The 12,839-nt window shown below is 38.7% G+C and overlaps 1 protein-coding gene across 1 annotated transcript in view; it reads left to right on the top strand.

The window, feature by feature from the left end:
* LOC107042695 overlaps positions 1–9,799 on the top strand; it is a 10,348-nt gene extending 549 nt beyond the window's left edge. Inside the window, exon 2 of the mRNA XM_015263846.1 lies at positions 9,233–9,799. Within this exon, the coding sequence (XP_015119332.1) occupies positions 9,233–9,799 (567 nt within the window). The remainder of the gene's footprint in view (positions 1–9,232) is intronic.
* The last annotated feature ends 3,040 nt before the right edge of the window (positions 9,800–12,839 follow it).

Raw genomic sequence — 12,839 nt, forward strand, 5'->3', positions numbered from 1 at the left:
TAGAGGATGTTTTTTTAGTCGGTACGGGTTGCATATTCGCCGAACCAATACATGTCAGGTCTCACCAACCATGGCGGTTCGAGGTCAATACCATCACAAGACCTGACCAATCCCGACACTGCACTCCAGGAATCTTCATCCCGGACCCAAGTGCGTACGTAAAAAGTATTTTTTTAAACCTCTATAAATAAAAAAAAAATCTCTCTCTGTCTGTCTGTCTGTCTCTCTCTCTCTCTCTGTCTCTCTCTCTCTTTGTCTCTCTGTCTCTCTGTCTCTTTGTCTCTTTGTCTCTCTGTCGCTCTGTCTCTCTGTCTGTCTGCTTCTCTGTCTCTCTGTCTCTCTGTCTCTCTGTCTCTCTGTCTCTCTGTCTCTCTGTGTCTCTGTGTCTCTGTGTCTCTGTGTCTCTGTGTCTCTGTCTCTCTGTCTCTCTGTCTCTCTGTCTCTCTGTGTCTCTCTGTCTCTCTGTCTCTCTATCTCTCTGTCTCTCTGTCTCTCTGTCTCTCTGTCTCTCTGTGTCTCTGTCTCTCTGTCTCTTTGTGTCTCTGTCTCTCTGTGTCTCTGTCTCTTTGTCTCTCTGTCTCTCTCTCTTTCTCTGTCTCTCTGTCTCTCTGTCTCTCTGTGTCTCTGTCTCTCTGTCTCTCTGTCTCTCTGTCTCTCTGTCTCGCTGTCTCTCTGTCTCGCTGTCTCTCTCTGTCTCTCTCTATCTCTCTCTATCTCTCTCTGTCTCTCTCTGTCTCTCTCCCTCTCTGTCTCTCTCCCTCTCTTCCCCGCTCCCTCCCCCCCTCTCTCTCCCTCTCTCTCTCTCTTCTCGAGAGAAAGATTTCGTTTCGAGTTTTTGGAAATAATCTGGGATGCGAGTAAGTGATAAGGGAAAGTTCTTATATGAATGGGTGGTTGGGTGCCCTATTGAACCGGCCTGAACAATCCCCAAAAAAAGTGACGATTTTGTCACTTCGTTTTCAGTTTTTGGAAATAATCTGGGGTGCGAGAGAGTGATAAGGGAATGTTCTCATGTCCATGTGTGGTTAAATACCCTAATCAACTACATTGAAAAAACCAAAGAAACACTGAAAAAAAAAATTTATTCCGTTATTTCCTTTTTGGTTTTTGGAAATACTCTGTTGTGTGAGTTCGGAAGTTCGGAAGTTCGAAACTCGATGAATGGATAGGTGGGTAACAGGCCTTACGATCACCATGAGATAAAGTGTTGAAAAAAAAAATCTCTTTCATAATATACTTTTTGGGTTTCGAAAATAATTTAGACCGTGAAGGGGCGACAAGAACAAGTTTTCATGTCGGTGGGTGGATAGGTCATTAAGCGTGTTAGGAAATAACACCCAAAAAAGCTAAACAATAATAATAATAATTCATTTGGTTATTTGATTTTTAGGTTTTTGAAAATAATCCGGAACGCCAAGGGGCGAAAAGCGGAAGTTTTATATCGATGGGTGGATATCAGGCGGAAAAAAAAGAGAAACACTGAAAAATGAAAGAAAACAAAAATCATTTCGCAATTTACTTTTTCTTTCTCGAAAATAATTGGTGGCGTGAGATGGCAAGAAGAGGGGAGCGGCATTGTAGATTGGTATGTGGCAATGGACCACGCCAAAATGTTGAAAAAATGGAGAAAAAAAATTGAACATTTATAAAAAATAAAGTTTCGGCCCTGTGAGTAACAGACCCTGAAAAAATATAAGGTGAGACAGAATAATTTTTTGGAAAATCAAAAAATAAATGGTCGGATCCAAGAGTCGAAGAGGAACTTTCGATCCCAAAAATGATCCTCTCTCATACCCTTTCAGGAAAGCGATCGGTTGCGGGACACCCTGTATAAGGGTCCAAATGTAAAGCTCAAAATCTAGGGGTCACCGACGTCGGTGGCCGAAGCGGCTAGGTGCGAGCCTAGTGTGCGAAAGGTTGGTGGTTCGATTCCCCGTGGAACCGAGTTTTTCAACCGGAGGCTCCGGCGAGCGGGAGGTCGCTAATATAGTGACCGCCTGTACCGGCATGGGTTTTCTGTGGTTTCCCATGCTACTCCTATGTTCTATAAGAGTGCTAATGCGGTGCAGTGTAGAATCCACAGCCGCATGCATAGGGTTGGATAGGGCCGATTAGCCAATCAGAGGGCAGAAAGGGCCGGAATATAAAAAAAAAAATCTAGGGGTCAATTTATACGGGTCAAAATCTAAAGGTCGCAACCCAAGGGTAATACGGGTCGTAATACCAGGATTTGAATATGAGGGTCAAAATCCAAAGTTCAGGATTTGAGGATCACAAGGGACAAAATCTCAATGTCATACGGTTAAAAATACAAAGTTCTACATTTGGGGGTCAAAATCAAAGCTTGCGAATTTAAGGATCACAAAGGTCCAAATTTAAGGGTCATAAGGTTCCAAATATAAGGGTGAAAATTTAAGTATCTGAATATAAGGGTCACAAGTGTTATCATGTAAGTGTCAAAAAATTAGGATCAAAATCTAAACTTCGAAATATAAGTTTCGAAATATAAATGTCAGAAACTGATCGTCATATTTGTGCTTCACGGAACTCAAATAAATTCTCATTTATCACTATCGCTAAGCATTATATCATGCATATATTACATATCAAAATATTGGATCTGCATAAGAAAAAAATTAAGAAAACCGTAAATACTGATAAATGCTGATAATAAATTGAAGATTGACGATTCTTCTACGCGATTTGAAAGAATTCAGTTATGACAAAATCATACTTGAGTACAAGAATATTTCAAAGCATGAGACCTTTCTCGGGCCACGTGAGTTGAGATGTCTGGGAGAATTAAACAACTGAAGAAAAAGTACTTATCTCAAGAAAATATGTTTCAGAAACATCCGACCATCGACGAAGTGATGATCACCGTATTCAACGTCCTTCTAGCAAAAATAATCAGGACATACACTGAAACTGCCCCAAGAATTCAGAAACCACCAATGGCTAGAAGCATGCGAATCAATTCAGCGCCAAAAAGATAAGAAATACTGATCCATATTAAAAAAAATTACGAGATATAGGCCCGAAATATCTATCCCCGACATCTCCTTCAACAATCAAACTCTGACCTCTGACGTAGACAAAACCAATGCATTCGCCTCCCACTTCCAAGACGCATATAAATTTACAATATCCAATTCATTTGACGCACTCATACATGACGCAGTCAATTACTGGCATGATGACGTCCTAAATTCCCCAGACCTGCCTCCCAAAGAAATTTCTCCAATCTCCCCGGACAAATATAACAGAGCGTTGCTGATCGGTAACCATACTGCTCCAGTTCAGGACAACAGCTGACGTACTTTCCTAAAAACCTTTCAAACCCAATTCACCTCCACATCCGCAAAATATACTATTTTTGTATCGTAAATGCACACTTCCCTTCCGCATGGAACAAAGGAATTATAATAATCATCCTTAAAGCAAACAAAAATATCCACCATGTCGATAGTTATAGACCCATGACTCACCCCCCCACCCTGGGCAAGATGTTTGAAAAAATCATAAAAGAGCGACTAAATTTCGCCACCACTAACATCCCACTTTTTCAATTTAGCTGTAGAGAAAAAAAATCTACTCTCCACCCCCCCCCCCCCCCCNCCCCCCCCCACAATCCTAACATCCAACGTTCAGAATACCAAACACAACAACCTTAAAACCAACACTGTGTTCCTAAACGTTCAGAAAGCCATTGACAGTGTTTTGTATAATGGTTTACTCTTCAAACTAAATGAATTAAACACATAGCTCATCTAAATTATACAACAATTCCTATTTAACATGAGACTCTCCTTAAAAATAAAAAACACCCACTCTCGAGAGTTCGACCAACAATGCGTCCGTCAAGGTTCCCCTCTCTTCCTATTCCTATATAACATGTTCTGCTTCGACATCATTTCCAACCGTTTCTACAACCTCAGTCCCCTTAAATACCTGGTTCAATTCGCAGATGACATTGCGCTTATCGCGCATGGAAAAAAACTCAACCCGTTCAAATACCAATTCTTTCAGTTTGAGGTTGACTACAACCTCAACTTCAGAGCTCATGCGAGTATATATTGCAAAGAAAAAATGTATTGCCAGAGGTTCCAAATTTCGAAGCCTTACCTACAGAAACAAAGGCCTCGTTACTAAATATGTTGTTAAAATTTATCAGGCTATATGCCAACCAATACTGGACTATGCCCATCCTTTCCTCGTATTAGCCAGGCCTGGAACATAACAAATCATCAGTATTGCCGAAAGAATAACGCTTAGCAAAATAACGAAAATTGACGACGCCCCCTCCATAATTCATCAAACTTCTTTGTTTACCAATGTACCAAAATCTACCGAAAATGTACAATTCATCAGTAGAGATCAGTATGATAATGACGCCTGGGGAGAAGTCATACGGAATAACCAACTGTTTTCTGTATCTTCAACTATTTTCTGTGTTTTCATCCATTCATTGGAACCAATTAATGTATGATCTTCAACTCATTGGACTCCACCTAAACTACCAAAAATAGAACGAAAAACTTATGCCCTTATGTAAATACTTGGCTGAAGGCTCTGGGGCGATGGTCTATATCAAGGAAATAATTTTTTTTTGTATTTTTCTTGCAATAAATTTTGTTCAAACTTAAAAGAAAAAATTAATTATGTATCAGATATTAGAATTTTTGTCTCAGTATATGTTACATAGTCGAATTGTCGACATAAACCACAATGAAAAATATCGAAAGGTCACCATCGTCTAATTGCAAATTGATTTTTCACAACTCAGTACAAGGTATTAAATTATGTCTGGAAATTATTACAAATCCTGGCTTTAAAATGATTTGGATCTTCCCAATCGAACCTTTCATCATTATTCCATGATCATTATAATCCGTATTTTACCTTTACCATTTCGTCGTCAAAAGTGACTGGCGCCCTACGTCATTTATGTTATTGTGTCCGATAAGCAGCGATTCTAGCATCGCTTCACTCGACTAGATGACTGTTTTCGGGCCCGTTACATAAAATAGTTTACATCACGCAGTCGACAAAATATTACTTGACTGATGTGATTACAATCCTTGCCTTCGGGTAGGATGATTAACTCAAATTTGTCACAAAATACTTTGTAGACCTAATGATGAAATCTACTATTAATTATTCTTTGATCATCAAAATTTCATTCCATGAGCCCTAACAGTTGGCGCAAATCTCAACCGCGTCAAGTTGGAATTCCTTTCACTTTCCTTCACTTATCTTTCAATATAATCCGCTTTAATTCATTTAATATTTATTCAATGATCAACAGGGAATTCTGTATCATCTTCGATTGGACAAAAATTGAATGAAAACTCATGTTTCTCACAAGAAATGTTTGCAATTCAATAATGTAACACGGTGATACCATGTTACTACCGAATAATTGCTTTCAAACAAATAGAGATGAAATAGAATATAGATTTGATAGAATGTACATTGAAACATGGCATATCAAAATGGTATTTTCCAACAGGTGAATTATACTACTTTATGGTTATCATAATGTGGCATCGCTTGTACTCACCCGAAAGTTTCAAAGTTTCCTGCATTTTATTTTACTTGGTAATTTCTCTAAATTTCAAGGTTACCTTCCTAAACCATGAATTTAGGCATGAAATAAAACAATTTCAATCAGTACGTAACAAATTCTATCGTAATTAATCGATCAAAATTTAGGTTGATAAATTGTAAAATATATAAATTTGGATCATTCTTGCGACGCAATATGACTCCTGTCCAATTTCTTTTCCCCACGGTTGATATAGACCCTTCTCACAATTGTCATAACCCGTGTGGATGCGCGGGTTTTCATGATGAAGAAATTGACTGCAATAAATTTGAAGAAGAGGAACCAAAGGTCTATAAATAATAAAAGATTATAATATCATCGTCCATAATTGTCTATTGATTTAAAAATTAGAACAACGTATGAAATCCAAAAGTAATCAGGTATTTCATATTTTTTGAGCTTCTGAAGAGTAAAAAAAATGTTGGCTTAAGGAATTCAAAATTAGCAAACAATAACTCCAGCCGAAATCATTTTATCCTATGATTCAATACGAGAAGAGTGGAAAATCTTCCGAGATCATGATCAAAAATTGCATTCATCACACGGTCCAAAAGTATTTTCTGACGAATGTGATTATAGGCCTCGCCTTCCGCTCGGCCTACAAAGCCACATTCGTCAGAAAATTCTTTGTGGACCTGGTGATGAAAATAACTATTTCCGTACTGATCTTCACTTTTCCTCGTCCGCGGATTGGTATTATCCCTTCTCCAAACTCGTAAACGTGAAAATCACTGCGAAAAAATATCGTTCACGGCTTGTGCCATGGATTTTTTTACTCGCGTAAAAAATACCATGGGACAAGCCATGGGTATGGGTGTCGCCCACTCGCGTGGTTGGCCAGTCCTCGCCTTCGGCTCGAACGCCAATTTCACGCGAGTAAAAAACCTCATGGCACTCGCCCTGAAATATACTAGTACACACAGAAAAGCCTCAACATAAACTACATTTAACAAGTCATCTTTTACGTTTTCTGAAGCGTAATTTACGCTTGAAGCTGAAACGTAAATTATGCTGAAAATTGCAGTATTACGATTTCGCATTCGTGGATTACGCTCGAAGATCCCGCAAATTACCATGATTTTTTTCGTATTTTACATTTAGTCATGTGTAATTATATACATCCGTAATACGTTTGAATAAAGCTTGAATAAAGTGTGAATAAAGCGATAGAAATGCGATGGGTTTATATCTTATTGTATAATTAAAGTAGAGATGAATAAATCAATCAACAGTCCAATTCCCTGGGAAAAAAAGAGACACAAACTAATTGCATTCCGTGAAAAAAATCGTGGCTCATGAGTTTGAATTAATTATTAATTGTTTAAAAATTAGAATGGTATGAATCTGTTATTGATTGATCTATTCAATAGTCCATAGATAAGTGCCAAGGAGCTCCTGGAATAGAAAAATTATTTCAATTCAAGATCAATTTTATTCCAAGGATATTCACTGTATTTGTTAAATTTTGTGCACAGTAAAAGAAGAATCATTTATACCCAACCTTATTTCTGAAAATAACGCCTAGACTAATATTCCTACAAGATATTTTTTATGACTATCATTTTCCGTACAAGACAGATCTCTGACTAATTTTGCTATCTCCGTTAATTTCAAAATATGCCGAGACAACTCATTGTGAAGAGAAATCGATTCAACTCATTATATTACGTTACTAATACTATAGATGAAAATTGATTTGAAATGAATCATGACCTAATGTAAAAAAAAATTCAAGCGCAAAACTCGATGTTTTCTCCCCAGGCAGGAATCGCCGAGCTTCAAGAACGGTCTCAAGCTTGGCTCAACCTCGACTAGCCGAGTGTTGGTAAACAAGTGTGGGACATAATTTAGCCAATGGTTAAACCAGTCTTCAGCCAATGGTGCATCTTGAGCCCTGGTTACTAGGGTCGGACCAAGCATGGACGAAGACTGTCCGCCGATGCTTGGTCAACGAGGAGCTAGCAAACTTTGCCCAAGCTTGATGGCCAATGAGTACCTAGAATCGAAGATGTTCATTGGGAGTCGTTCCTGGTCCAAGCTCGACTAGCCCGTCTTCGGCCAAGCATTGGATAGGACAACCTTCATCCAATATTGGTCCAATTATGGTAGCCAAGGTTCAAGCTTCACCACTGGCTGAAGACTGGCTCAACTACTGGCTGAATTATAGTCCACGCTTGTCCACCAATGCCCGATGAATCAGAGTCGATCCAAGCTAGAACCAGCTGCTGAGCAGAGGGGAAAGGAGTAGTGATGCCGTCGAGATTAGTCGAGAATTATTTTGAAGAGATCATCACGGTCTGGAGAAACATCTAAAGTTTTGGACGCGTTGCAATCTCGAAAGACATTGGATCGATGCATCTTGTTACAATGTCGGGAGGATTTATCTTGCCTGGATCTCGAGATTTTCGGTTTTTTAAGTTCACGAGACGAAACGAGATAAATATCGTGATAAACATTTGAAAAACAGAAAATATTGAAACTCAGACGTGATGGATTCTTGCAAGTGCGTGACGAGATGTACCGATCCAATGTCTTTCGAGATTAAGACGATTCCTTAACTTTTACTGTTTTTTTAGACCGTGATGATCTTTCCAAAATAATTTTCGTTTAGTCTCGACGGCATCACTAGAAGGTAGGCGTATATTTATAAAAACTCAGGGCCGAAGGAAGGGGGGAGGAAAGAATAATAAGAATAATTGCGATAATAATTACAAAGATCGAATCTTCAAGTGTAATGAAAAATTAAGTCTGGGATCATCAAAAATAGTCAGGAGGAGGCGGGGGGGGGGCTATATTTTTCATACCCCTCGAATCACCAGGTGATTAAGAAACAATGAAAACGAAATTAATCGGGATTATGTTTAGAAACTCATTCAGCGAAGAATGAAATCGAGATAGACTTCATATATGGACGATCTGAGTTAAGCATAATAAGAATTATGCGGTACACTAGTGGTTAAGGTATAGGACTAGTGATGTTAGGATCGTGGGTTCGAGATCAGCTCCGGGTGATTATTTTAAATTAACAAATGAGGGATTTTCACTGACAGGTGCGTTAGGGGTGGATGATTAGAAGAAGATTATTCCTAAAAATGATTGAATGAAAAGTATTTTTGATTTTTGAAATCATTTAAATCAATATGTATTGGTCACGGCTAACGACTCGCGCCTGTGTCAGGCCCGGTCTTGGTAGCCAACTATGGCCCAGTGTTGTCATTTCGGTGCTCAACCAGCCTTGGATGCCTGTGTCGGCCCGTGACTAGCCAAGGTTAGGCCATCCTTGGACCAAGCTTGGGCCATTTGTTAATTCCCACGTGAGTCGCAAATTACTTGTAACAAAATCGTAAAATACGCTTTTCTAAACCCTAAATTCCGATTTTCATGACGGAGAAAAAGCTACTAGACACCACATTGACATTAACATATAACCACGTTAACGGTTAGGTTTTTCTGTATGTGAATATGATACATCCGAGCAGCTCAATTGGTTAGCGGTGGAATATCTCGAATATTGTAAATTGGATTTCCCTTTGGAGATTACCCGTCGATATGAAGGATGCAAATTTATCGATTACTATTTGTAATCACAAATCTATATTTAGAACGTAATCAATATTTTTACAGATGAATTCTGAAATTGTGGAAAACGGCTTTCCTTACAAAGAGATCGAGATAGTCATCAACGACAATTGGATGGTTCTGAGAATTCAGCGTCTCCCATTTCCTCCGAAAGAAGGATGGGAGCCACTCTGTGACTGTCTTTCCGACCCGACCAACACACAAGCCGATCCAGAACCCCAAAGAGTTATTACAGCAGCCCCAAATCCGCCACCCCTACCCGCATCTCCACTCGCACCTCAACCTCTGATAACAACAAAATCTGATAAATTCACCTCTTTGCGGTCAATCGATGTCGCCGACAACCCCAACATGTTTCTTCTGAAAATCCGCAAACGTTCAGAAACAAGCGAAAAAAAAAGAGAAAACCTCGACCTGGAATTCAGAACTCCCAGGCCATGGTTTACGAAGCCTCACGTCAAGAGGAAGAAATCATTTCATGAAGAATACCAAGAACGAAAGGAGAATCAACCCATTAGTGAAGATAAAATGCCACCAACAAAGAAGCAGAAATCGAGAAAAGGAAAGAAAATAGAAATCCAATCCTACAATGAATTCATCATGGAACGCTAAATGAAACAGTCTGGTTTTTCCACTGCATTAAATTTTAGACATTGTATTGAAGACAAAGCCCCAATATTTATTAATAAACAACCAGCTACTGCAGAGTCACGGGTCTAAAAATTTTAGAAGTATTTTGAAAGTTATGAGGAATATGCTCAAATAGATTCAGATAACAACTGTTGGAATTATTCATGGTCTTGGAATTTTGGCCAGATAGGGCCCAATATTCATTGCAATGAAGCACATCTAGATCAGTACTTTAGTGATTATATCTTTCTTATACCGGATATCAGCTACTCATAGCGCAGTATTAGAGGTCGTCAGACTGCTTAGAGATACTGCAAAGTTTCTACTGAGAAATTTTGGCGTTAGAAAAAGTACGTTTAAATTTCTGATGAGAAGAGAAAATCTAAGATTTAGATCAGAGGAGGGTAAATATTTAGTTGACATCATCATAATCGAAAAGAGCGAATCCGCCAATTCTGTATATCAACAAGCAGGGGTTCGAGCCTATCCGACAGAAGGCATGTGACCGTTATTTGTTGCGTTATTAGTCTTTTTTTATTTCTCCCAATTCCATCGGTATACGTATAAAAATATTTCAATGGAAAAACTTAGCGAATTCGGTTGAAAATTCTGTTGGAATTCTCTAGGAATTCTATGGGGTTTTTATTAAAATTCTAGGGAATTCTCGTTAAACTTATATTTGTTTCTTGCACGATGCTATCAGATATGTCATAGGAAAAAGTCAATAGATTTCGATTTTTCTGTTTGAATTTTTCTCTTGAGATTTTTTCTATTAAAATTCTTACACAGGGTTCAACTGAAAAAAACATGGAAAATTCATGCGCAAGTATTCTTATCGAAAAAATTCCAAGAGAATATTCATATGGAAAAATCGAAAACTATTGACTTATCCCTAATTAAATATCTAATGGAATTTTGCAACAAACAAATAGAAATTTACTGGAATTCCAATAGAATTTCTAGAGAATTCCAATAGAATTTGCCAGCCAATTCGCTAAGTTTTGCTATGGAATCGAGACACGCGGTAGCGTATCGGCCAAGACTCCGACTATAAAAAATATCAGGCCGAGACACTGGTCGAGCGCACCGCGTATTTATACATGACAGAAGTTCCTCCTCCACTACCTCTAAATGTTTGACATTCTCTACAATAAAAGCGGAAAGACAAATTGGAAAAGTGTCCTCAGTTATATTACATAAAATGCCTATAAGCTTTGGAACGATGTGAATATTGTATTTTTTGGGTTAACAGTCACACAGATGCCCGCATAGCAACGGGCTGACATTCACATTCTCGCGATTCATATTATAAAGTATCAGAATCCAGTTACAACGTTGGCAGTACCGGTCCAACTGAGACTCACATTCAACCTCGATGTGTTGTTACCAATGCGTTTAAACGTGGATTGTGACGTTGTTATGGAGAATCACGGAAAATGTTTTTTTCACACTTTAAATTACATATTGGAGTAAAACCCAAAAATTGCAAAAAAAATTAGACAAAAAATTGTGTGATAAACTATTAAATGTACGTGGAGAGTTAAAACCCAAAAAAAATTTTTTTTTTCAAAAAGCCGGCCAAGAGCGACTATATAATCATTATATTTTTACAAAAAAAAATTTATTGTTTCTCAGAAAAAAAATGTATTGTTTCTCAGACAAAAAAAAATAAAAAATGCCGTGTAGCCATTTCAATGCGCTGTTGTAGAAAAATGCCCGAGTACTTACTTATGGACATTTGTTTCTAGGAAATTGAAAAAAGTGCAGAAATAAGGAAGCGCGCCAAGTTCATGAAGTTGAACTCATCATTGTGAAAAACAACAAACGCTTCATAATATCTAGACACAATTTCAGCTTTTCTCTATAGTCGGCTGTACTGTTGCACGTTTAATCAGTTTGAACCCATCAATGCCAACTCAATATTGTCTATTCCTATGAGTTACGGGGTGGGTACGACCATAAAAAGTGTGGTTATCCACACTATAATGAACATGTGGGGATGTTCGTTAGGGACGCCCATACGACCTGAGAAAAATCTACTCCCGCGATATAAGGCCGATCCATGAGTTAAAAGTGTGAGAGAGAGGTTCAATTTTTCCCGCTTCGGCGAGGTTTTCTTTTGTTTGAGGACTTCAGCTAGTTTTTCCACTATGGCGAGGTTCAATTTTAGGCGATTCCGGTTAGCTATTTCATGAAAAAAACGTGGTAATGTTTTGGGGATTTTTCCTTTTTTTATTATTGATTTATATCATTTCGAGATTTAAGTACGTTTTGGAATTCGTCAATCTGCATAATTACGCGTTCTTGAGAGCCCATAGAATTATCGCGAAGAAGGGCCAAGTTATAAGTCATCCAGTAATTTCTACTGGGTTAACTTTTTTTAAAATCTTACGGGGAACCGATTAGGTCCAGCTGAAATGCTGGCGCTCCATTTTTAGTTGGAGTTCAAGTGGAGATTAATCGGTTATCTTTACGTTTATGGTGGAAGGTCGTCTGGGACAAAAGTAGTCATTGTCCCCAGCGAGTTCCCAGACTGCATATGGGTTAGTGTTTAAGGCTAATGATTTTGCAAAATTTTGATTAGTGGTTCATTTCATTATGACCCCGTGACTCCCGGAGAACCGACCCGTGGGAGGGGCCAGGAAATCTAGAGTAATTAACCGAAAGTCCATCAGTTCGGCTCAAATTTATTTAATTATTGTTAATGAAGGGTTTCAGACAGACTGGATTATAGGATCTAGCAGTTACGCCACTTCTTTTCCCGAAGTAATTCGCTGGACCCCTCAAGGTTCACGGCTTTGATGGATAAAAGTTTCCGTCAATCAGGGGCCGTCCCTCATTGGCCGGAATTCGCGCTCGGGACAGTGACACGCGACACTGACCCCCGAAAATCAGTTCGGTATTGACCATGGTCAAGTGAAGACGCGTGAGCAAGGGATAGCGCCTGGATTACAGTTCCCAGGACACAGTACAATGCGGACATTGCTTTGAAATCCCGAGGGTGAGGAAGAAGGGTCGCATC

This window comes from Diachasma alloeum, unplaced genomic scaffold, assembly GCF_001412515.2.
Source record: "Diachasma alloeum isolate Michigan unplaced genomic scaffold, Dall2.0 Dall_scaffold_00507, whole genome shotgun sequence".
NCBI lineage: Eukaryota > Metazoa > Arthropoda > Insecta > Hymenoptera > Braconidae > Diachasma > Diachasma alloeum.